Below are 25,227 nucleotides of genomic sequence, written 5' to 3'. Positions count from 1 at the left end.
GCTTCTGGGTCATGTGGCCAGCAGGACTAAGCCGCTTCTGGCGAACCAGAGCAGCGCACGGGAACACCGTTTTACCTTCCGGCCAGAGCGGTACCTATTTATCTACTTGCACTTTGACATGCTTTCGAACTGCTAGTTTGGCAGGAGCAGGGACCAAGCAACGGGAGCTCACCCCATCGCGGGGATTCGAACCGCCGACCTTCTGATCAGCAAGTCCTAGGCTCTGTGCTTTAACCCACAGCGCCACCCGCGTCCTATGGCTTAGCATACCTTGTTCTTATTGACTGCTGAGCTGGGGCAGAGCAAGAGGAGGGAGAGCAGTGAACTCTGGAGCTCCTTGCAGACCTGCCACAAGAAGTGACGGAAGGAACCACCTGGAAGGAAGGAAGATGAAACTTTGAGAGCTGCACAGCCACAGCCAGTCGTGGTGCTTGGGGTAACAGCCCCCCGGAAAGGAGTCCTCTTAACCAGCCAACTCAACTTGTGCTGCTGGAGCCAACAGCCATTTGTTAGAGAGAGAAAAAAACGCTGTACAAAATTTTAAAAACAGGGTTCAAAGCCATCACCTTACAAAGTAAAGTTTGTTCTCAAGAGACTACACAATAAATTAGATGTTGCAACAAAAAACAAACTGATGCAGAGATAACACAAAACAAATGTCCTGAATGCAAATCTATTTTCCAAAGGCTGCCAAATGAAGGCAAAATCCATAGGTTTAGCTGCACGCCCAGCAACCCTTAATTTATGAGTCAGTTTCTCAGAAATGAAACAAACGTTAATTTATTGAACCAAGTATTTAAAGAAAAAACCTCCTTCCAGCCCTGTGATATGATTTAATGGGCAGCTACTATGGTTTACATGTTATGTCTGTATTTGACCCATCAAAAAGTGATAGAAGACACAGTTTGGGGTATAAAGGCACTGGTGCCAACTAATATTTCAGAAATTTCTTTCATTGCCTCTTCCCAAAATGTGTGCACATTTGCAAGGCCTGCGCCAACAGGTCTCTCTTTTGCTATATCCCCTCAGGGGTGCCTATTCTAGTTATATGTGTAAGATGGACTGGGGTCAAGCACCAAAAATAGATTCTTTTTAAGGTGTCTTCTCAGATATTTGCGGGGCCAGATCTAAAAGGGGGAGTAAGGCCTGGTTTTCCTGAGTGGGCTGCATTCGAGGCAGGAGATATACCCTGATGCCTTCTTGCTGAAAAAGATCCGGGTGAATTTTCATATTAAATACTCCCCACTAGCTTACTTAAGTGCTGGTGGCTTGTTACGTCTGAAAATAGTTGCTGCAAGTAAAATTTCTGGCAGCCCATGATGAAAAGTAGAAGCTGCTTACTTGTGCCATGGACCTCCTCGCCTGTGAAGCGAATGTTGAAGGCATAAGTTGGGTCTCCCCCGCTGGCCAGTTTCACACAGAGTTGTGAGGATGGCACGCACGCCAGCTGCCGGGCGGCCTGGCAGAAGTAGGAGTTCTCTGAAGAACGAATCTCTCCTGTGCAAAAGCAGGGAGAGGAAAAGAAATGAGCTTGGTGTGGGCAGGAACTTGAATTCCATTAGCTCCAAAGGCATGCTTCCTTCCTCCTCCTCCTTTGCTTATTTCTATAGAGACAAGCAAAGAAGGGCTACCATACCTCCAACAATTTCAAGCGGGTCCAGGGTGATCTCGGGGGCTGCATGATCTGCCGTCCTTTGCACAGTGGCATTTAGCACTCTGTTCATGACAGCCACTTTCGTATCATAAAAGATGAATCCTAAAGGAATAGACACAACAGTTCTTTGTTTGTTAACCTTAGCGGGGGGGGGGGGGGGGGGAGAGAAGCAAACACTGACCAAGATGGCAGTTTAGTTCCTTAGCTTCTGTTCCAGCAGAGTAATGAAACAAAACCACCTTAACCAAAAGAAAACAGAACAAAAACTAGCAGCACTCATTTAAATGTTAAAGAAAGGAGCCCTGGATACGTATTTTGAAGAATAGATAGGCTCTGACTGATTCACATTAAGATTTCACAGCAACCTAACAAGGGCACCGAAAACACAGAAAACGGTCAAAAGCTTCTAAGATCACATCTCAAAAGGAAAATTAAACTTGACACCTCTGAAGCACCAAAACCTTGTGATGAAAAAATGGCAGAACTGACAGGAAAGATGGGAGTAATTAAAGCAGTTTCTGAAAAGTTTGATATGTGAACGACTTCTTCACATTGGACTTTGTAGTGGTGGGAACGACATGATTTTAGTTTCCTGCGTTAGCCATAGGGTTATTATTATAACCCTCCAGGGATCACCCGGCCACCTAGTCCATGAGAAGCCCTGACCTTTGGCCTCTTGGAGAAGCGCTGCAATGCTGTTGGTGTACATTTCCGTTTGCCGGAGCTCCACTAGCGGTAGGAAGAACGTCTCCAAAGTGATGTTGAGGGACTGGAGTAGAGCAAAGCGCAGGCGGAGGCTTTCAATGGGGACGTCTGCAATTGAACAGAGATGTCAGGAACTGAGAGGAAGGGGATGAGACAAAGGATAAAGGCATTCCCAGCCGGGCCATGAGGTCCTCAGCACACCTGCCCCCAAAACTGGTCCAGGCACCCAGTATCTGGGAGGAAGAAGGTCCCACAGCTCAGAACTTCACACATACTCAGCAGGCAGGAAACGCGTGGGTCAGCGGTGTCAGCAGGGTCCAAGTACACTTCATGTGGGTGGAGCCGAGCCGGTGTAATTGCCAGGTGGCGGCAGAGCCGGTTAATGTACTGGACCAGGGCAACGTCCATTTCCAAGGACCACTTGCGGGAAGCTTTCTGGGCATGTCTGGCATCGATGCAGGCACACCTGGAGGAGCAGGGGCAGATTGAACAGTCGTTGGGCACTTGCATCATAACAAATGTTTTCAACCAGGCACTTGCCAAAATTCACCTCTTGATGGGGCAGATGTGAGTTGAGTGGCATTCAGCTCCTCTTTTGCAAAAGAATTTTTTTTTTTGGGTGGGGGGGACGTTAACATATATGAGAGAGTGCTGGAGGTGAAATAGTTAAACAGGTTGCCCAGTCAGGACCCAGGGGGGTGGAGTCAGTGGGACTATAAAACCAGCTCTGGGAGGGGCAAAGGAAGGAGTCGGTAGAGGAGTTCGTTGGGAGTTGGGTGGCTGGTTGGAGTGGGAGTGAGTTGGGATAGAGTCTGTGGGTAGCCGTACAGCTTCCGGGTCATGTGGCCAGCATGACTAAGCCGCTTCTGGAGAACCAGAGCAGTGCATGTAGCAAAATAAGCTGAGTCAGGAACAGTTAGGGGCTAGGAATATCTGAGAGGTGGTTTAGTGAGTGAGAGCAGGTAGCGGAAGTTATAGGTCTGGATAGGTACCCCATGAATGTGATTGACCAATACCGTTTATGAAACCATACGCTTGTTAAACTGCAATAAATAAACAGAAGTTTATGTTTCAATTTAACCCTGACTGGACTCAGTATTGTCCCAGGTAGGGCCTGGGTGGTGGCAGCGAGAAATAAAGTGGTGGCACAGGAATCAATAGACGGTGAAACGTCCGGGGACCCTGTGTGATTGCCACAGGGGGAGTGTGGAGAAGAAAGCCAGTTCTTTACCTTTCAAAATGAAGGTCATAACCACATGACAAAATGGCTCGCCACACGCTACGGATGTCCTGTTTTGCCCGGTCAATGACAAATCTGTGAAATCCATCTAGTGTCAGGTACTTCTCTTCAGGAACTGAAATGGGTGTGAAAGGGAAAGAAAGTATTCGGTGAGTGGGGGGGGGGGGGGGAGATGCAGACTCCCCACTGTTCTAACATGTCATTTCCCCCACTCACTCTAGTTATTCAAGTTAAAACACCTCTCCTTCTATTCTAGCTTGTAACACAAGCTCTCAAATGGCATTCATGTGAAATTTTTTAATTATGCAATGAAATAATTTCAAGGCAGTAAAGTATAAGGGCCACACCAAAGAAGAAGGAATAAATCTAATCCAGATGTTGAAAATAAAGATAGCAGGACATGCTATGCTGCAAAGGCTCTCCAGGCAACTGCAAGTGACATGGCTTATTAGAAAATTTTATACAGAGGGGGCCACTCAAACTGGTGGTGATAATACTCAAAGCAAGACCTTTTCTGACCATCTTAGGGCATTGAGGTAATCCTGTGCAGTAGACAATAGAAGGTGTGACTTTTCAAGATTCTTGGACCCAGGTCACACCACTGCAACAGCCTCTCCTAGGTATTTTTGTATTTTTTTTTAAAAAAGTCAAACTCCTAAAAAGACGTCCAAAGGGAAGGTTTATACTGGCAGCCTTTCTCAACCTGCGGGTCCCCAGATGTTGTTGAACTACAACTCCCATCACCCCTAGCTAGCAAGGCCAGAGCTCATGGATGATGGGAGTTGTAGTCCAACAACATCTGGGGACCCACAGGTTGAGAACCACTGGGTTAAAGGGACCAAACTAACATTTGATTCTTGCGTACATTTTACTCCTCCTCTTCTGATAATTTGCAATCATTACTGTTTTGTGATAATGTATTTATAAATATGTAAATAAAAAACAAACACAAACGTTTATGGGTTGTGAAATAAGCACAGGCACAACCTGCATAAAACCCTGCTCCTAAGGTGCTCAGCACTGGAGCATTCTGGCCCCTCTATGACAAGGCCAGCAAACAGACACCAACTCATGGCTCAGCCACCAGTTCCTTGGCTTGACCTTGAGCAAACCACTTGCTCTCACCCTGGAAAATGGGGAATGGCTATTTTGTTGTTCTAAAGCCATCTAAGATAAGGACTGGGACGTTACATGCTTCCTAATTCCTAAGTACATTCACTTGTTGCAAATATACAGTGGTGCTGAAGGAACTCTCTTCTGAATGAACGTGTATGAACCCAGATGAGCTTGCTGGCCGACATTTCCATCTTTTGCACAAAGGGGCACCTTAGATGCTGCAAATGTGTTGCCTGGAAAGTATTTTTCACTTATCTCGCCTAGAGAAGGAACTGGGCAGAGTGTTTCTGCAGAGGCCTAAAAGAGAAAACGGGCAGCTACCCTCCTGTTTCTTTGTGGGAGACTTGTCAGGGTCCTTTTCCTCAGGCTTGCTTTTCTCTGGGGATTTGGGCTTCACAGTCGGCTTCTTCTCACTCAAAGCTGTCCTGCTAATGTGAGGAAAACCTTCATGTCAGAGAGTATGTTTGCACTGTACTCGTGCAAAGCAGTTGTATATAGAACACAGAAATAATTCAAAGCATTTTTTAAGTCCCAGAAAATACCCAGAATGATGTATTATTGTTGTTGTTATTAAAGTACAGTGGTACCTTGGTTCCCGAACGCCTCCGTTGTCGTACGTTTCGGTTCTCGAATGCCAAAAACCTGAAGTAAATGCTTCCGTTTTTGAATGTTTTTCGGGACCCGAACGTGTGATGCAGCTTCCGCTGAGTGCAGGAAGCTCTTGCAACCAATGGGAAGCCGCACTTCGGTTTTCAAACATTTCGGAAGGGATTCAGTTTGAAAACCGAGGTACCACTGTATCATCATAATCAAACTTATTACTCGCCGGTCTCTAGCAGGTCCCAGGGAGGGTTATGACAATTTAAGATTCAGGATTAAAAACAGTGAAAACAGTCACAGGGATAGGGTGGGTCCTGAAAACACACACCTCAGGGGTCAAAGGCCAGGATAAAGACGTGCACCTTCAGGATGCGAAGGTCACCTCGAGGCTTGACTACTGTAATTCGCTCTACGTAGGGCTGCCCCTGAAGCTGTCCCAGAAACTCCAGCGGGTGCAGAATGCTGCAGTGAGGCTCCTCACAGGGTCTCTGCCATGGGAGCATATTCACCCAGTGCTTTTCCAGCTGCACTGGCTCCCGGTGGAGTACAGGGTCAGATTTAAGGTGCTGCTTTTGACCTTTAAAGCCCTTCACAGCCTAGGACCCTCGTACCTACGGGACCGCCTCTCCCGGTATGCCCCACGGAGAGCCTCATGGTCCATAAATAGCAACACCCTAGAGGTCCCGGGCCCTAAGGAAGTTAGATTAGCTTCAACCAGAGCCAGGGCCTGGTTCATGAGACCAGGGCCCTGCAGGATCTGATTTCTTTCTGCAGGGCCTGTAAGACAGAGTTGTTCTGCCTGGCCTTTGGCTTGGAGCCGATTTGAGTCCCTCCCCCTCTTTCTTTTTTCTTTTCCTTTCTCCTCCTGCGATGAGGCTACATTTTAATATTTTAATGTTTCAATATTTTAATGTTGTATTTGAATGTTGTTTTTTAAGTTGTATTCATTCAACTTGTTTTTATTATTGCTTGTTAGCCGCCCTGAGCCCGGCCTTGGCTGGGGAGGGCGGGGTATAAATAAAAATTATTATTATTATTCACCAAATTTTAAACAAAAGTCCTCAAAGCAGTTTACAAAAAGAGATGAGCCGGATGCCCACTGCAAGGAGTGCTGGACCAAATCCAGAAAGAGGCTTTGACTCAGTGGATGGCTTTCACACCGTGCATGACTTTTAGTGCCCACTTCCTCTAGAGCCACTTCCTGCATTTCCAGTTGGGGGCTGATGTGCCAAACCGAGAGGCGCTTCCAAGGGCAGCCGTGTGAAAAGCGTTGGGAGCGGAGCCAGAGTGGTCAAAGGATCTCACCTGACACTGTTGAGCACGGCCTTCTCCTTGGCGGGGGGTTTTGTGACGGGCCGCTTGGTGCTCACAACTTTCACCGGGTGCTGCTCTTTGCCAGCCTTGTTGTACTTGCTCTTGTCAAACTTTGGCTTGGGAGCCCCGTATTTTCTCAGGATCTTCAAAGCACAGAAGGAAAGAACAGTGAGGGCTGCAACTTATAAGGCAAGGCTGAGCACATTTGCCAGAAAGAAGCCCCCACAAGTGGGCTCCTGAGATCAGGAGGAAAAGGATTCACAGAAGGAAACACAAAAGAAACATTTCCCCTAGTCGCAGAGCTTCTCTTTTGGGCATGACTGCTACTAAAGCACAGAGCAGAGCAATGCAACATTTAATGCCAACCTGGGTGAGCTGATCCTCAAGAACTTTCTTTGGGGGGCGGACATTGGTGAAGAAGGTGTGCAGCAGGTTTCCTGGTGTCTGGGCATTAATCTGCTCTTTGCTGAGGTAAATCTCTGCCACTTTGGTTGGTTTTGCAGGTGTCAAGCTCAGCATTTGCTCAGAATGGAGGCAGCTTTTAAATATTTCCGTGAGGACTTCGCGGGCACCTGGCACAAGTTTGTCACCTGAGGGAAGTCAAAATATTAAGAATGGCCATGGGACAAAGCCAATACAAGACCAAACACATGGAAACTTGTGGAAAGACCCACTGCATTAAGGACTCAAGTTACTTTTGTGTCAGTTTTTCACATTTCTGTGCAGAGGCCAGGCTGTCTATTGTAATTTTCTCAACAGAATGAACAATTAGCTTTTGTATAGCATTATGGTTCATGTTTATTTGTTGATATGCAAGTTTGTTACGTGCTGCAATAAATATTTTTCTTAAAAAAGAAAAGCCAGTACAAAACAGCTTTCTTTTTGTTTATCCAACACTTAAACCCATCTTTTTAGAACTAGGCCTGAAGACTATTTAATGGGTGTTCAATTCATTCATCGCTGCCAGAAAACGTGTGCTTCTTGTATCCCTTGTGAAAGGCTGTGGCACTGGACTTCAGTTCCCATCAGTCTTGGCCAGCGAAGTCAAAGGTTAGGGAAGAGAGGACGTGTAGCCATGAATAACATCGGGCCACAGCTTAACAGTCTGGATAACTGAACTCCAGCAGGGCCATGAATGTGGCTCACCTCACAATGGCAGCAAAACCTCTTGCACAAACCCCAATGAAATGAAATGAAGGTCTGTTTCTCAAACACGCATAAGACACATGTAGCATGAGTGCAAAGTGTTTTCAAAACATAACTGAACACACACCTTTGATGGTCTTGTCATTGAAATAGTCTTCAAGTGCAGGACTCCCTTGTGTATCAAACAAACTCTGATTCACAGTTGAGACAGTTAGAATCTCCTCCGTCGACATTTCCATGAGCTCATCCTCTCCATCCAGACTCGACAAGCCAATCAAATCGCTGCTGTTAAATAAGCTGGCTCGGATCTTTTCTATCTTGGCCCGGGATCGTATCTATTTTCAACAAACACACACAGCCAGGTAAACTGATGAAGGTAAATGAAGGTAAATTTATGAAGGTAAATGAGTTCTTTTCAATCAATGGCTAATGGTTCTTTTGATCTTATGACACTGAATTCTAGATCTGCTTTACATTCTCCCCTAACATGTCCCACTCACTTCTAAAATAATCAATCTGCTCTGCCTCCTCCAAATCCCAAATCCTGCAAAAAAAACAAACAAAAACAAAAACAAGATGAAGAACCTATTATATATTGTAGGACTCACCCAACTGCAAATTGTTTTAATCTAATTTAATGTTGTATTTTTACAGTGTTGTAATCTGCACTTTGACTTTATGGTGAAGTGCTGTTAAGAAATTTGTTAATAATAAATAAGAATAAGAATACTATGCAAATGAAATTAAACTGTTGCATCACCACAGTTCATTTTAAGATGGCTGGGTACCAATATAGTCATATCTTTTGCATTGAAATATACCTCAGCTTACAAGGCAGGAGAGCCACCATTATTACTTTTTAGCCAGGCCTAGGATCCACTGAGATGAACCAAAGTCTGGCCACGGCCCATCCTCACATCATGTTAGATAGCTGCATGAAAACACACAGCAAAGAGTTCTGTGGCACCTTATAGGCTAATTCATTGTAGCCGGAGCTGCTTTCGTAAGGCAGAAGCTTAGTTAAACAGATACATTCATGAACTCTTCCATCCTCAGCTTTTTCATAGTAGAACAAATTAATCTTTATGGGATCATAGAGTCTCTTTGCTGTTTTGACTGACGTACATGCAAAGCCTCCAAATGCTATGCAGCTTGTTGTGACTCAAGAGAAATGGATATATGTCTCCTTTCCCTCCCTGCTGCATGGAACAATCTTAACAAATGCAGAGTGCAAGAAGCTGGTTCATCATAGGAAGCAAACAGATTTACCAATAATCTTTTAATTCAAGCTGCCTCAAGCACATACTTGTCAGCTCTCCACACTAAGAGGTACCAAACTTACAACTAATTGTACAATCTGTGTCAATAGTGTCAGCTTGTCCTATCCAGATCAACCTGCTGTGGTGCAATTATGCTATCCCTTGTCTGTCATGTTAAGATTACCCAGGCCCCCCATCATGTATAAGCAGAGAAGACACGTCCTTCTTGCCAAGATCTATCTTGCAATGACAGAAGAAGAAGAAGAAGAGTTTGGATTTGATATCCTGCTTTATCACTACCCGAAGGAGTCTCAAAGTGGCTAACATTCTCCTTTCCCTTCCTCCCCCACAACAAACACTCTGTGAGGTGTGTGGGGTTGAGAGACTTCAAAGAAGTGTGACTGGCCCAAGGTCACCCAGCAGCTGCATGTGGAGGAGTGGGGATGCGAACCCGGTTCACCAGATTACGAGTCCACCGCTCTTAAGCACTACACCATGCTGGCACCACACAGGAAAAACCTGGTGATAACACCAATATATATGGAATTTGGCTGGCTGTTTCCTCACTCTCATGGAGACCACCTTTTAAAAAGTGGGAATCCTGCCTCCTTGCCCTAGGGTGGTGGAAGCTGATAAAGAGAAACAGGGCAGGTCCCCCAGGGCTAGTAAGGCTACCCTAAAGGGTTGGCTTCCCTACCGCTACATCCTCTTCTGCAGAAAACCATTACCTCCACAACTGCAAAGCCCTTGATGGGCCTCGAGGGGACCGGCTGGCTGTCCAGAGATGTAACAGTGTACATAGACCCGACATCCGACACCGATGCAGTTTCCACATTGTCAAGCTGTTCCCCGAGACTCCCCAGGCTGCCCAGACTCCCAGTGCTGCAGAGTGAAAGGTCTAAACTCTCCTGGCTGGAAACCACATGTGGCTCCAGCAACCCAGGCGGAATGACCATCTCCAGGCCAGCTTGAAACTGGTCTACGGAGATATCGCTAATGGTCCGCGAGATCCCCTGGGAGCTACAAAGAGAGGCTTGGCTGGTGGAAGCAGAGGCACTGATGCTCATGGCAGGCGTGACGCTGCTGGAGCTGCTGATGTCCAAGCTGTCCACGCTGCTGGAGACCACAGGCTTGTCCATCTCGGCCTTACATTCCCCTCCCTCCGCTTTGTCCTTGGTTTTCTTAGGCTCCTCCTCCTGGACTGGAATGTAGATCTCATCTTTGAAGACACCGCCGTGGGCATTGCAGGCCTTGCGGATGGCGCTCCGCACGGTACCTTCCTCCAAGTGGGTGGGGATCCCTGAAATCACCAGCAAGCGGCTGTGGGCAGTTGTCCCAACCAAGGCCTGGCAAGCATCGGCCACGGCATCATTGGTCACGCCCAGCCCCTGGGGATCCTTCTTTGTTAGATGCCTGAGGATTATCAGCAAGGTGAGCGCCCGATGGAACCACAACATGTCCTCTGGCTTGCTCCCGCCGATGCTCAACAGAGCGGTGTCCGTTTCGGCAGCTCGGGATGAAGTCCGCTTCCCTGAAGATGTCGTCTTCTCTCGCTTCATTTTAACCTTTTTCCTCTTTGACAGGAGACTTGGGCTCTGCGGGGTCTGCCCAGGAGACGATGAAGAGGAGGAGGAAGAATCGCTTAGATTTGGGCCGCTGGTCGAGGACATCACATTGGCTGTGATGCTCATGTTGATCGGCAAGGTTACTTCTGCCACGGCCAGGCAGACCTCCATCAGAGCATGAAAATAAGTGGAAAATCTCCCCTGGTCAGCTCCTCCAACCCCAGATCCGCCACAAGCATTTCCAGATGCCCAGTTTTGGGTTTCTTCATCGTACAACCTGTGCAGTTCTGACTGGAGAGCCATCAGCATGGCCAGGCAAGGGTTGAGCTGAAGCGCAATGGAGGAGGACAACCCTGCTGGGTTCTTCTTCTGCTCTAAGCCATGAATTTTGCGAAGCAATTCAGCTAGGAGATGAAAGAGCAGTTCCTTCACACAGGCTGCCATGTTGATTGTCCACAGGAAATTCCCTAGAAATGTGCAAACAGAATGGGGAGTCAGGTTTTTTTATTTATTTACTTATTTCATAAAATGTATACACAACTTGACGGTAAAAAAAGAAAACTCAATGGGGGTTACGGCATTTACAGCAGAATGTACTCCTATTTATAAGTAAGTTTAGAGATTAGCAGCCTAAAATGGAATATGCTCTTTTGCTCCAGCTTGTGCGGAAGCTGTGAAGACAGCAACCCATCCTTAGCTAGCCATGTCAAGAGTGCTTGCCTCCAACCTGCATGCATAGAAAAACCAAGTCTTCTTGTTACCAAGGAAAAGCAGGAGCAGAGACTCTAGGCCTCCCCAGAGCTCAAAAGATGCCATGTTAGAGGACATAGCTGGTGTTGTGCCTCCCCCGAGCCATGGACGTCGGTTGCATAGTGTAGGTTTCTGGGTGGTAGGAATTGGGTCTCTTTAACAGGGCACTGAAATTGACCAAAGCCTATTCACCAGAACTGGAATCCTAAATCCTACGAGCTGCTAATTCTCCTTATTCTCCTTATTTGCTATTCATCATTACCATTACCAAAAAGTGGGCAAGGGGATGGGAGAAGAGAGAGAGAGAGGAAGGAAGGAAGGAAGGAAGGAAGGAAGGAAGGAAGGAAGGAAGGAAGGAAGGAAATCCACCAGGAATGTACATATCAGATCTCTGTTGCATCCAGCTGGGGCTTTTAACTCTGGGCAGCCCAGCAGGGAGGTGGCCACAGGGTGGCACCTTGGAAGGGCTGTCTTAATGTTTTTTTAAGCTCATGGCATCGGGGCTGTTTTGTCACTGTAGTTTCCAAAACATTATTCTATTTCCCCACCCATGGTTGTTTGTTTGTGCTCCATTCTCACCAAGGATTTCCACCACTTGCAAGAGAACTGAGGCAGGGATTGTGTCCAGCTCCTCTTCAGATTTTCCGTCGCCATTCTCCAGTTTCCAGGTCAGCAGCTGCTCTGCAAATGCCATCGCCAGGGGAAATTCCAGGGGAAGGGAGTGCAGGATGAGCACAGCTCCAGGAGGCGGTGACACTCCTTGAATGAGACCCACAGAAATAAGAGTAGCCGCTGAAGTTCGCTTTCAGCAATGGTGTTATATGCATTATTAAAAAGGAGACTTGTGGTAAAGAAAGATCAGCCCCCACCCCTTTAGCTTCCCCAAGGAAAAATCCTTGAGCAATGCGTACCTCCAGAATTCTCAAAGGCAAGGTTTAAAGAGTGGGGTTTTAAAAAACATGATGAGAATAGCTCTTGGGTAAATTAAGCTAGTATCTCAGATCCTGAACAATATTGCTCCAGCCTCTATTCATGACATGCAGCTAAAATCTGCTGCTGCAGTTATCAATCCATATCCCAAACATGCTTTTGTGTGTGCATTTTAAATCTTACCAAGTTTGATGTGGACCTTGTCTGTGGATATGATGACAGAAGGATACTGATTGGTTGTGGGGGGTGGCGTCAAGCCTGTGTTGGTTGGAGAAGCATCTCGAGGGTAGCACACAGCCTCAATGAGGTTCAGCTGGCCACTCCTCTTCACTTTGTGACCAAGGCCATAAACAAGAATCCGAGCCCAGGGAGCCTTATAAAGCGAGGAGCTACAGAACAAAAAGGAAGGTTTGCTAGCGGTGCAGCACAAGAAGCTTTCAAGAAAACAGATCCAGTAGTCTCATCTTCAATTGCTTTGAAAGCTCCTTGGGGGCAGGGATTTATCATGTCACCTGAGTTGCTCTGTAAGGCAACAGGACTGTATCGCTAGTGACATTGTACAAGATACTGTCATTATCATGACATACGCTTCTCCCTTTCTGTAACCGTGGTGTGGCTTGGGGGAGGGAATATCAGTATTTTGGAATTCTTTGGAGGGCAGGTAGATTTTTAAAGCCAGTTTCCCTCCACCCTCATTCTCTTTGCTTGCAGAGACTTACTCTTTGCGGAATCCAGACTGACTTTCCTTACAGGACACTACTATAAAGGCTGCACCAGGGAAGTTCACGTCCATGTTGACTTTGGATTCAGAAATGGGAAACTCTTCAGATGGGAACTGTTCGGGAGCATTCTGAAAAGCAGAGTTTTTTAAACAGTTGTAAACCAGAGGTTGGAGACACAGCCATCCGTTTTACCATTTCTAATTAAATTGATGCTGAGCTAGGCTGGCTAGCTTGATCTGGAGAGCCCCTACATCTCAAAAACTTATGGAGTCAGAAGATGCCACCTTCTTAAGCTACAAAGGAGCTGAAAAGGCAGTCCCTTATAGTTCACCAACAAGGGGAACAAGCAAGAGGCAGAAAGCACAATCCTGCCAGGGACTCCAGCATCACCCGACCTTTTCTCAAAGGGAAGGGGCTGGCTTTCTTTGGAACAGGGGCTGGATGAAGGTGTTTTCCTCTCCAGCACCTCTTTTCTCCTATGGACAAGGAAGGAGTCTAAGAAAGCCCTTCTAGTCCAGCACCTTGTTCTCACAGTGGCCAAACAGTACTGCTCTCCTCATTTGTGATGTCCAGCAGCTGGTATTCAGAGACACAATGCCTCCAGCACTGGAGGGAGAGCATAGCTAGCAGTTGTTTGTGCTCTGACCTACTTCAGAGCCTCCTCTGATCTACTATAAATACAACATATAATTTATTTCAAGATGGTGAATGGGCATTTTAATCAAAGAAAGAAAAGCCTGAATAGATTTGAGAATGCTTTTTATGAAACTATAATAGAGATGTACCTTGAAAGTCAATCAGAATCTGTTCTGGAAGTCCGTTCGACTTCCAAAACATTCAGAAACCAAAGCGCAGCTTCTGATTGGCTGCAGGAAGCTCCTGCAGCCAATCGAAAGCTGCAGAAGCCACACTGGACGTTCAGCTTCCAAAAATTGTTCGAAAACCGAAACACTCACTTCCAGGTTTCGATCGTTCAGGAGTCTATTTGTTCGGGAGCCAAGGCGTTCGAGATCCAAGGTACGACTGTAAATTAAAATGTGATATTGGGGGGGACGGGGACGGACTTACCTGCAAGAAGGAACAGATCTGTTTTGTCAGATCGAGCAGACTCTCCTCTCCCTGATGGAGGGTCCGAGCAATAGCAACTGTGAGCCACTCCTGGACAGTTTGGGAACTGCCTTGGTAAAAGAGGTCTGTGGCTGAGCAGTTCTGGGAATGTATGCAGTGCTGGAGGGACTGGGCCAGGAGGATAGAGCTGGAGCTGATCGTTCCATCTGTCAAGTGAAAAAGGAGACATGGCTCAACTCACTCATCTTTGGATATCCATTTTCTCTTCATCATATTACAAGAACAAACTGATCTCAACAGCTACAAAGACTGAATTGATTAAACAAATAAACAAATGTGCACACTATCTCATTTATCGATATGGTTAAAACTACTGTACTATTTGCTTTTTAAAGTCCCATTTTACCAGGAAGAGGTGGTGCAAGAAGCTGATTGGATAGCAGCTGGAGGTGTTCTAGAGTGATGTCCCGAATGGCAGGGATGTGAAACAGGTGAGTAAACATGTGAGGAGATTTAGGGGCAAAAATATTTAGAAGAGCCATGCGGCAGTACAGCCTAGTGAGTGCAGCTTCACATCGTAAAAGTTCTCTGTAAAAAGAGAGATAAAGAAAACACATATTTCAAGGGTCTTTAAAAAAACCTCTGCATACACACAATATTTTGTCCCTGAACCTTCTGAACCAAAGTAAGATGTTTTTCAGTTTAGTTGGGTCCTATTTGTAAAATTGCAGGGCTTAAGTTCCTATAGTAGCTTTGCAAGGGAAGAATGGGAGAAAAACAGTACTTGGCCACCCCTGTGGGGTTCATTGGGCCCCAGAACCCCAGCAGTCCCACCAGGTCTAGTGGTCACCAGCTGTCACTGCCATCTCTCTGTGTCTGATCAGCTGTATTAGGGCATTAGCAATCCCTTAGGATTGAAAAATGTGTGTACTTTCCCCCTCTTCCCTTCAACTCTATTCTAAATATGTGTGGTACTGCTTATATTCTTTCACTAGATGGCACTGCAACACAGCTTGCTTTGGCATGCACCAAGAGACAGCAAACAGCACTACAACAGCATCTAGGGACAAAGTGTAGCATTCATTCCTGAGAAATAGTTGTTCCTTTACTATCTGTGGCAGTGAAGGGCAAACCTCTCCAGCTGAATAGGTCAGGTTACAGGAAGACTTGTGAATAAAACTACCAACTAACCCTGAATTAATAAAAGAATGAACAGAAATTAACAACTGTTAAGTGGCGAAATTAAAAAAGAATACATAGATTCTATAAAAATGGAAAATAACCATTATCAGAACATTAGTTGAACTTTGGTTGAGAAGGTCCTTCATAAACACTGTCAGGTTTCCTTTTGGATGTCAGAAAATATTTTATCACACAAAGCTACACCTCTTGGACCGCAGCAGAGAGACTCTGGATGTAGCTGCAAGGATAACAGTCTCAGGCGCACACTCCCTCCCCAATGCTTTAATCTTAATTTACCTGTGAATCTGAATGTTTGTATTGTCCAGAGAGACCAGGCCATTTGTTGCAGTCCTCCTATAGCCAGCAGGTGGTCGTTCAAGCATATCAATAGGGTACCAGTATCTGACCAAGACACCTTCGCTCCTGAGATAAGTCTCTACCTGGACAAGCTCATTCACCTGAAATGACAAAATGTTTTTCACCTGACAACTCTGCGCCTTTGTGACGGGCTACAGTAGCCAAAACGCCAGAGCCACCCCACCCAAGCTTAAACATAGCTTCCACTTGCCGAATCAACGTCCAGAACAACTCCGTGGAGCCCAAATGTCTTCAACATCCCACGGATAGCAAACTTAGGCAGGGCTGTTCCTACGGCATTGGTGGCCACGTTGTTACTATCTGGGCAGCGGGTGACGACGGTGAGACCTGGAACCAAGAGAAAGGTGGTCTTAACATTGTGATCTTTGGTAAGTTGAAGCTGGGCCTTCTCAAGGAGGCCCCCTTGCTAAAGCTAGCAGCTGCTCCTAAGTCTGGCCTATACAGACCATCCCAAGCTAGAGATGTGTGAGGAGTAGATAAGGACTTGTACATCCCCCAATCTGTGGCCTGTTGTTTGCGGTTATCATAAAGCAAGTCAGCTCTGGCTGCCACGCCTTCTTGCCATATTGTGTTGGCATCAAGGCATACAGGAAAGCAGCACGGGTTCACGGTGATGAGAAGCAGAGCCTCTGACTTAGCTCCAACTATGATGGCACCTAAATTCCTTCTGCTTCGCTAGCCTATAGGAACAGAGTGTGGGTGTTCACACATCCACGCCCAACATTTCATGGCTGCAGCCTCAAAACGGTGGTTGTGCTGATGCGAGTGGGTGAATGAGTAACTGCAGCACACCCACCCCAAGCAGACCTTCGCCTGCTTCTCAGTGGAGGTGGCTCACTCATTCTGTTTGGAGCCATCCGAGGCAAGGCCCTGAATCCACCCTTAATCTAACCCAAGGAGAACCGAGGTCAGAGACCGGCCCCCTCCCAAAACGTACCTTTCCGAACTTTATCAATGGTGAACTTATTGGCTTCGTCTTTGATATCCTCAATTGTGGGAAGGTACAGGTCTCGAGGGATGCCCCCGTTTTCCTCATAGAGGAATTCCACTGTTTGCCGGGCTATATCAACCATTCCTGAAACAAAGACCATCCTTCAACTTAGCAAGCCTATAGAACAGCTTGAAGGCTAGCAGTTTGGATCACTGGGAGCGAGACTTCTCAGGCAATGGCTGAATGAGCAGGTCACTACAGGCCAGAATCTCTAGCAAACGTGGAAAACCTTTTATGAGTATCCAGCTCTGTATCGAAGCTACCAGCATGAGTTTGACCAAACTGCAGGAGGCAGTGGAAGACAGGAGTGCCTGGCGTACTCTGGTCCATGGGGTCACGAAGAGTCGGACATGACTAAACAACAACAGCTTTGTATTGAAGCAGAGGAATAAGCACAAGAGCCAAGGTTTGCCAGTGTGGGTATTAACAAAGGGGCCTGGAAATTGGTGCTAAATTCAGAAGAGAAATGCTTCTGGTGGACTTACCCAGCTGCAAAGCTCCTTTAATTTGATCCAAGCCAGACTTCCTCTCTGCTTCATTGCGGAACCGCCTTCTAATTGTAGGGAATACTTTGGTCTCCCAGGCTTTCACTAGCAAGGCATAGTGATCCTCCTGCCAAGGGAAGCCAAGCATGTCCATATCAGATTGAGGGAGGGACATCATTCCACCCAGCCATGGAATATTTATCCCGACAAGCAGCAGCTCTCAAGAGGTCTAAAGAAGTCTGAGAGCTTCTAAATGCAAAACATCTTTATTAACCCAGAGGTATGCCTCCCTCCCACCTCAACACACACACGTAAAAATCCAAGGAAATGCACATCATGCAAACTGCCGTGTTGAAAAACAAGAGTATCTACAGTATATCCAAGTTTTGATCTGATCCCTCCTTGCGTGAATCATGGCATTTAGAAAAGGGCAGGGATCTATAGATTTGCAGAAAAATACAGAATTCTGTTATGGGGTGAGTGCAGGAAGCATCTATAAGAAGGCAAGCAAAGAAAGAAAGAAAGGCGATGCTAATTGAAGCTGAGGAGTTGAGGGAATCCATTTAGTGAGGCAGCTGGCAGCTACACTAATCTGTAAATGTGGGAACTGGTGGGCAGACAGACGAAGTACCAGGTGGAGACTGCCCTGACAAACTCTTCCTTCCTAAGCTACTACGTTTGTTCAGGTTATTTTCAGTCCATCATTTGGGTAGAATCTGGAACCTGCTTAGCATGGAACCATGTGATACTGTCAAGGAGATGCGCATATGAGATCCAGTATGGGTTGCATGGATATGGACAACCAGCTTGAGAGGTCTACAAAAGAGGCAATGTAGAAGCTCTGTGATGCCAGAACACCCAGAAGCAAGCATTTGAAGTGAGTTGAAATTTGTTATTGTTAATGTTGAGCATGTAAGAACCCCATTGCATTCTGCTTACCCTTGGGATGTCATCATCGTCTTCGTCATCGCTTTCATCATCTGCAATGGGAGGAGGGTGAGGCTCAGGGCCCGATGTGATGAAGTTTTCATAGCTGAGTTCCATCTTATAATGGCAAGAAGTGTCACTGTCATATTCTGTAATCAAGCAAGAAGTCGGAGGCGGGGGAGAGAGAGAGAGAGAGAGAGAAAGTTGTGCCAACCAACAAATCTGATGGATGCAACATGACCCTTAGTTTGGAGGAAAGCTTCCTGATCGTGCTTTTGTTGCATTAATGAGAGGCTGCAAACAAGTACAAACATGTCAAGCTGCCCTACGTGGAATCAGGCTAATTGGCCTATCTGCCCCAGTGTTGCTGACTCTGGCTGACAGCATCTCTCCAGGGTCTTGGGGAAGGAAAAGACTTCCCAGTCTTGTTAATGCCACCAGTAGCTCCAAGTTGTGATGGCTAGAAGTTGCCTCCAGGAGCAGAGGTAGCAAACCTGTGAACACCAATCACTAGGCGGCAGCAGTGGGAGAGGACCAACCAGACGCCCTTGGGAAGCCTGAAAGCCTTGCTTGTGGACTTCTTAGAGCAGGCATAGGCAAACTCTGCCCTCCAGATGTTTTGGGACTACAACTCCCATCACCCTTAGCTAACAGGACCAGTGGTCAGGGATGATGGGAATTGTAGTCTCAAAACATCTGGAGGGCAGAGTTTGCCTATGCCTGTTTTAGAGGCATCTCCTTTGGAAAATAGGATGATGGACAAGATAGGCCTTTCATCTGATCCAACTAGTCTCTTTTCTTACCTAGGGTTGCCATATTTCAAAAAGTAAAAACCAGGACACCCAAAAGTTGTTGAGCCGCCCCCCCTGCAAAAAAAAGTGATTTATGATTGCCTAAGAAACAGGACAAAGCGCCACATTTTGGAAATTACCCCCAGATGTCATTACTGCCTTTGAAATCCAAGAAAATCCAGACCTATGGCAGCCCTGTTTTACCAGAAATCTGAGACATTCTGCATGCATAGTTTGTGCTCTCTCAATGAACTACGGCTTCTCCCTACTGGCTAAAGGGGAAATATCATTTTGATTGCCAATAATCTAAGTGATTCTCAAAATCACGGGGTTAGAACCACGATAGGAGACTAAAGCCACCTGGAAGGTAACACTCTGCAGGCTGCCAGCAGCAAAGTTTTGAAAGGAACAACATCAAGTGTGTGACTTTTACAACACTGGGGGGAATCAACGGAGGATCAAGAGTAAAACTGACTCTAGATTACAGTTTAGAAACAGCTAATATACCTTGTAACATTGAAACTGGTATAACTCCCTGCTCCAACTTAAGATACAGCACAGTTGCAACCAAAATATCATGTCATCATCTAGGGAACTGTGGGTTTCTCTGCTACAGATCCGAAAATTCTTCTTATGGAAATACAATTCCCAGAGTTCAGCAGTGGTGCAAGACAGTCATGACACTTAAACTGGGTCAGGTCTGCAATGTAGCTACGCCCTGCATTTCAGATCCTCATTTGCAAAGGCCGAATGTTCATGGCTTACCTCCTAGGGCCATCATAAAAACTAACAAGAAAAGGTTTTTGATTCCTTTCCAAATTAAGGTAATCAAAAGGTAGCAGTAATAATAATAATATCAGAGTTGCATGCACTTAAATGTCAGTTGCTGTCAGAGCTCCAGTCGCCCTCCAGTGGCACGTCTAGCCTGTTTTGCTACTAGAGGGGAGCTGCTCTCCTTACGTTGCTGAGCTGTGGCCACAGCGGCAATCCGGCAAGGCGGCCCATGAGTCCCTGGGTCGGAGGCGGTGCTGGTTCCTGCATCGTTATCGCTATCGGAAGCCATGGCAAAAGGCAATGCTTCAAAGTTGGCACTGATTTCTTCTGCGAGGTCGATGCAGAGGTCGGCGGCGTTTCGGTGAGCTTGGCCTTCTGCGTAGGCAAACTGACGAGACCCAAAATTGGCTCGGACTTTGGTGTTCTGCAAGGGGATGGAAGCAAAGCAGAAGGGGTCAACTTGTGACCGCTTTCAGTCTTACGCTCTTTGCTGTACTCTGGCAACAGAGGGTTGCGTTTGGCTTACTAAATACTTCTTGAGAACTACGGTTTCTGTTGCACAATAACCCAAGAAGCATTTTTTAAAAATGGTATTACTAATAATGCAGTTGTTGTCCAAAAGGGAAATTAGTATTAGAAAAAGGAAACATGAAAAGATACTCCACTGTGCTATTAAAAATATTGAATATTGAACTCTATATCTAATTATTTGGGTTTATTTTCAGCCAGCTTCTCAATTCTGCTGGACCCCTAAATCAGGATACAATTAAATAATTTTAATAATGCATATAAAGTAACAAGAAGAGATCCAAATGAAGCCAAGAGAGGGCATTAAAGCAAGTTATTAAAGCAGTAGTCCGCCTAAGAAAGGAAGATCTGAACAGCCAGGTTAAAAGGGGCAAGCTCCTGAATCTGTTGCTGGGAATCCAACGCCAAGCCTTATGGAAACCTATTTATAGATCTCTCTAACCACAAAAAGAATTTTTCTCTACAGAACAAACACATCAGTGCCAGGATAGGGGTAGCCAATGTGGTGCCATTCAGATGTTCTCTGACTCCAACTCCCATCAACCCCAGCAAACATGAGCAATTGTCAGAGAGTATGGGGAATTGGATTATTTTTCATTATTGCTGTTGTTATTGTTATATTATTATTATTATAGTTATTAGTATATTTTTTCAAAACAGAACTAAAAGCAACTTTCAAAAGTGAACATCAAAAACAAGGCGAAAACAACCTAAAATACAAGAAGATGTGTAAAAACATTTCATTTCTTCCCTTAGATGTGTGTGGGCTGGTTATGATTACATAATAGAGAAACGGAGAAAGGTACTCTGCACAAGAACAGGGGGCTTTGCCATAATTTTTGCTCCACATGTTCAAAGGCCTGGATCTGGGGCCAAGCTCTGGTGAACTCTAGCTGGGAGATACAGAGGGTGTTTAACTTGCCTTCTTCTGGATGTGGACGACAGGCCACATTCCCCCAGACACATCCTCCAGATATGGCCCCAACCGCAGTCCGCAGTATGTAAAATACACCCGGCCTTTGGCTGGCTGCCCTGGAGGAGGAGGGGTGCCTTCTGCCCTTTCCCAGCCAATGCCTGCAACATCACCTAGGGGGAAAGAAAAGGGTTAAAAGGAAAAAGGTTGTTTCTATCCCTCTGCCACTCCTGATGTGGCTCTCATAAGATGCTTGCAGGTTAAGCATAGCTGACATACCAGGAGAGAGGGTCACATCCAGTCTCACACTTTTCCACTGCAGCAAACTGGAACCGTTGTAATGAACAGCCCTTCCATTGCTGAAACCATGTGAAGAAAAGGGTGAAGCATTAGCTGGAGAAACAATTCACTTAATATTTCACTTGAGCACTAGGAGTATTAAGTCCCTAAAAGTAAACTTCAACAAGCCCATGCTCAATTGTTACATGACTAAGCCGCTTCTGGCAAACCAGAGCAGTGCACGGAACCCCTGACCATTAGGTCCAGTCGTGGCCGACTCTGGGGTTGTGGCGCTCATCTCGCTTTATTGGCCGAGGGAGCCGGCGTACAGCTTCCGGGTCATGTGGCCAGCATGACTAAGCCGCTTCTGGCAAACCAGAGCAGCGCACGGAAACACCATTTACCTTCCCGCCAGAGCGATACCTATTTATCTACTTGCACTTTGACGTGCTTTCGAACTGCTAGGTTGGCAGGAGCAGGGACCGAGCAACGGGAGCTCACCCCGTCGCGGGGATTTGAATCGCTGACCTTCTGATCAGCAAGCCGTAGGCTCTGCGGTTTAACCCACAGAGCCACCCGCGTCCCAGTTGTTACCATACTGAGATAGCAAAAAACATTCAGACCTTTTGTGGAGCACCAAAGGGCATACAAATGTAAATGGATGTAAATGAGCTTGCGCTCAATACCTGGGGTAGATTACAGAAGGAAATTACACAGAACACCAACACCCACCTCGTGGGTCTCATTCTGGGACCCTCATAACAGAAATAAAGGTTGCCTGATCATGAGTTCCTTAAGATACTGATACAGCTTCAAAGTAGATTTTTTTGCAACCTACTTGTGGAAGAGGCAGGTGCCCACGGGGTTGGTCCACGCTCCATCACGCTTTTCTGCTTCCGTGGCAAAGCCAAACGAAACAATCGGCCCTGTGTCATCATCTGTATCTCCGTAGGACACTATCTCAATCTCCCAATAGAAGGATGGTGCCTGGAGAAAGGAACAAATCACACACACGACCATCCACGGATTAACGCAGAATAAAAGGCACTTCCCAGCACCTTCTGAATCATTATTTGTGCATGCTTGAAGACAGGTGAAGAAGCAACTATAACCATCATGAGTTCTCACCTGTACCGGAACTGGTGATGTGGCGTAAATGAAGGTGCCACGAGGCAGCCCTCCACCGGCACTAGGATCCGCAAGGAAAGTCACGGCTGTAAGATGTGAGGAGAACATACAGGCTCGCACAGGTGGGAAGATCCTAGAAGGATTCCAGGTGACTTCCTTGGGCTGAACCAAGAAGAGAAGGGCCTGCATTTAATTATACATAACTGCAATGTGTAAACTGGTTTTTTTGCCTGCAAACTCCAAAGCACACTTAACAGGAGACATTCATGAACAGATATACAATTGGACATTTTATGCTGTAATACTAGCTCATCATCTGCCTTCTTCAGGCACCAAAACAGTTCAAGGAGGAGGCAGGCTAAGCCTCTGCTTATATATTTACCTGCCTTCGGTCTGCCTGGAGAGGTGGCGGTGGGGGGCGAGCGCTGTCACGATACAGCATCCTTAACCTTTCACACTGCACTTCTACAACAAGGAGCCGCTCCCCTAGAAGATCGCAAACAAAGCCAGCAACAATGTGCCTGTCAGACCTTCAGATGAGAATGGGGCCATTCACTTCACGGAGTCCTCCTAAACCATATTTTTAACCTCTGAGTGTGATTTCAAAGACCTCCAAGGTAGAATTAGCAAAAGACTTGCTAACTAGCGAAGTCAGATTGCGACATGTTGTTTCAGCTGTTTATTCATCCAGCGGTACCTTGGTTTAAGAACAGCCCTGTTTACAAACTATTCGGTTTACAAGCTCCGCAAAACCAAAAGTAGTTTCCTGGTTTGTGAACTTTACCTCGGTCTAAGAACAGAAGTCGAACAGTGGAAGGGCACCAGCAGTGGAAGGCCTTATCAGGGAAAGTGTGCCTCGGTTTAAGAACGGTTTCGGTTTAAGAACCGACTTCCAGAATGGATTAAGTTCGTAAACTGAGATACCACTGTATTAGTTTAATCCTGCCCTTCCTTCAAGGAGCTCAGGATGGCAAATGTGGGTTGTACCAAAAACTGCATTTCACCTTCAAAACCTCTCAGTAAGAAACTGAGCCAAGACCATCCAGTGGGCTTCAAGGCTGATACTCTAGCCCAGTGTTTCCCAACCTTTTTTGGGCAAAGGCACACTTCTTTCATGAAAAAAATCTCGAGGTACACCACCATTAGAAAATGTTAAAAAATTTAACTGTGTGCCTATATTGACTATATAAAAAGTACAGTGGTGCCTCGCAAGACGAAATTAATTCGTTCCGCAAGTCTCTTCGTCTTGCGAGTTTTTCGTCTTGCGATGCACGGTTTCCCATAGGAATGCATTGAAAATCAATTAATGCGTTCCTAGGGAAACCGCCTTCAGACCAGGTCCGGGGACAGTCTGTCCCCTGACCTCTTCTGAAGGCTGGGGGGGGACGGGGACAAGGGCTTTTCTTCCCACTGCCAGCCTTCAGAAGGCTGTTCTGAAGGCTGGCGGTGGGAAGAAAAGCCCTTCTTCCCACCTCCCGCCCCGCAAGCTCCGGGGACAGGAGGGCTTTGCTGCCGACCGCCAGCATTTTAAAAGCCCCTGCTGTCCCGGGGCGATTTTAAAATGCTGGCGGGCGGGAGCAAAGTCTCCGCTGCCCCGAGGAGATTTTAAAATGCTGGGGGTCGGCAGCGAACGCTTCGCTCCCGCCCGCCAGCATTTTAAGATCGCCCGGGGCAGCGGAGAAGTCTCCGCTGTCCCGGGAAGGCAGGCGGGGGGAGCAAAGACTTTTGCCCCCGCCTGCCTTCAGAAGAGGTCCAGGACCTCGTTCCGATGCCCGGCGGCGGGGGGAGAGGTTCCCGCCCCACCGCCCGGCATCGGGGCATCGTTCCGATGCCCGGCGGCGGGGTGCGAGGTTCCCGCCCCACCGCCCCGCTTCGGAGCACCGGGAGAAGCGATCTCCCCGCAGCCCCTTGCTTCAAAAGAGGTCCGGGGGCAGCGGGAAAGAAGCGCTGCACTTCCCGCTGCCCCCGGACCTCTTTTGAAGCAAGGGGCTGCGGGGAGATCGCTTCTCCCCGCAAAGCCTTGCTTCAAAAGAGGTCCGGGGGCAGCGCGAAGCGCTTCCCGCTGTCCCCGGACCTCTTTTGAAGCAAGGGGCGGTGGGGAGAAGCGATCTCGGGCGCCGCGGCGCGCAGGCGCACTGCTCGCTCCTCTTTCCGCGCAGGCGCCTTCTCTCGCTCTTTCGCCTCCTTTTCTTTCTCTCTCGATGGTCCGCCTACAAAGGAGCGAGGGAGGCGCCCGCCATGTTTGGATTTGCATCCAGCAGGAGATGCCGCCGCCGCCCCGCCTCTCCCGCCTCCCTCCCACGGCACACCAGGCAAGGTCTCACGGCACACCAGTGTGCCGCGGAACACCGGTTGGGAAACACTGCTCTAGCCAATATACAACATGGACTTCCCAGTTAGATTATACTTCTGCCCCTTTCGCAGTAGATGGTAAAGGTAGAGGGACCCCTGACCATTAGGTCCAGACGTGGCCAACTCTGGGGTTGCGGCGCTCATCTCGCTTTATTGGCCGAGGGAGCCAGCGTACAGCTTCCAGGTCATGAGGCCAGCATGACGAACCAAAGCAGCACACAGAAACGCCATTTACCTTCCAACCGGAGCGGTACCTATTTATCTACTTGCACTTTGACGTGCTTTTGAACTGCTAGGTTGGCATGAGCAGGGACCGAGCAACAGGAACTCATCCCATACCGGGGATTCAAACCGCCGACCTTCTTATCAGCAAGTCCTAGGCTCTGTGGTTTAACCCACATCGCCACCCGCATCCCAGTCGCAGTAGATG

The 25,227-nt window shown here is 47.1% G+C and overlaps 1 protein-coding gene across 8 annotated transcripts in view; it reads right to left on the bottom strand.

Moving 5' to 3' along the window:
- HECTD4 (HECT domain E3 ubiquitin protein ligase 4) overlaps positions 1 to 25,227 on the bottom strand; it is a 121,969-nt gene that overhangs the window by 9,834 nt on the left and 86,908 nt on the right. For 3 of the 8 annotated variants that reach the window (XM_028741328.2, XM_028741330.2, XM_028741331.2), the window contains exons 45-71: positions 22,828 to 22,931; positions 22,446 to 22,628; positions 22,156 to 22,304; positions 21,318 to 21,397; positions 21,048 to 21,211; positions 19,784 to 20,021; positions 18,045 to 18,181; positions 17,106 to 17,232; positions 16,567 to 16,704; positions 15,820 to 15,956; positions 15,549 to 15,709; positions 14,476 to 14,657; positions 14,070 to 14,275; positions 12,999 to 13,129; positions 12,463 to 12,668; positions 11,929 to 12,108; positions 9,763 to 11,066; positions 7,903 to 8,110; positions 6,996 to 7,219; positions 6,621 to 6,772; positions 5,037 to 5,143; positions 3,591 to 3,714; positions 2,635 to 2,825; positions 2,321 to 2,467; positions 1,637 to 1,756; positions 1,342 to 1,497; positions 271 to 374 (exon numbers count right to left, since the gene is read on the bottom strand). In XM_028741328.2, the coding sequence (XP_028597161.2) occupies positions 271 to 374; positions 1,342 to 1,497; positions 1,637 to 1,756; positions 2,321 to 2,467; positions 2,635 to 2,825; positions 3,591 to 3,714; positions 5,037 to 5,143; positions 6,621 to 6,772; positions 6,996 to 7,219; positions 7,903 to 8,110; positions 9,763 to 11,066; positions 11,929 to 12,108; positions 12,463 to 12,668; positions 12,999 to 13,129; positions 14,070 to 14,275; positions 14,476 to 14,657; positions 15,549 to 15,709; positions 15,820 to 15,956; positions 16,567 to 16,704; positions 17,106 to 17,232; positions 18,045 to 18,181; positions 19,784 to 20,021; positions 21,048 to 21,211; positions 21,318 to 21,397; positions 22,156 to 22,304; positions 22,446 to 22,628; positions 22,828 to 22,931 (5,360 nt within the window). The remainder of the gene's footprint in view (positions 1 to 270; positions 375 to 1,341; positions 1,498 to 1,636; positions 1,757 to 2,320; positions 2,468 to 2,634; positions 2,826 to 3,590; positions 3,715 to 5,036; positions 5,144 to 6,620; positions 6,773 to 6,995; positions 7,220 to 7,902; positions 8,111 to 9,762; positions 11,067 to 11,928; positions 12,109 to 12,462; positions 12,669 to 12,998; positions 13,130 to 14,069; positions 14,276 to 14,475; positions 14,658 to 15,548; positions 15,710 to 15,819; positions 15,957 to 16,566; positions 16,705 to 17,105; positions 17,233 to 18,044; positions 18,182 to 19,783; positions 20,022 to 21,047; positions 21,212 to 21,317; positions 21,398 to 22,155; positions 22,305 to 22,445; positions 22,629 to 22,827; positions 22,932 to 25,227) is intronic. The other 5 variants (XM_028741332.2, XM_028741335.2, XM_028741334.2 and 2 more) reach the window with 3 other exon arrangements.

This window comes from Podarcis muralis, chromosome 7 (assembly GCF_964188315.1).
Source record: "Podarcis muralis chromosome 7, rPodMur119.hap1.1, whole genome shotgun sequence".
Lineage (NCBI taxonomy): Eukaryota > Metazoa > Chordata > Lepidosauria > Squamata > Lacertidae > Podarcis > Podarcis muralis.
The sequence above is the reverse complement of the archived record's forward strand: the minus strand, read 5'-3'. Positions and strand labels throughout refer to the sequence as shown.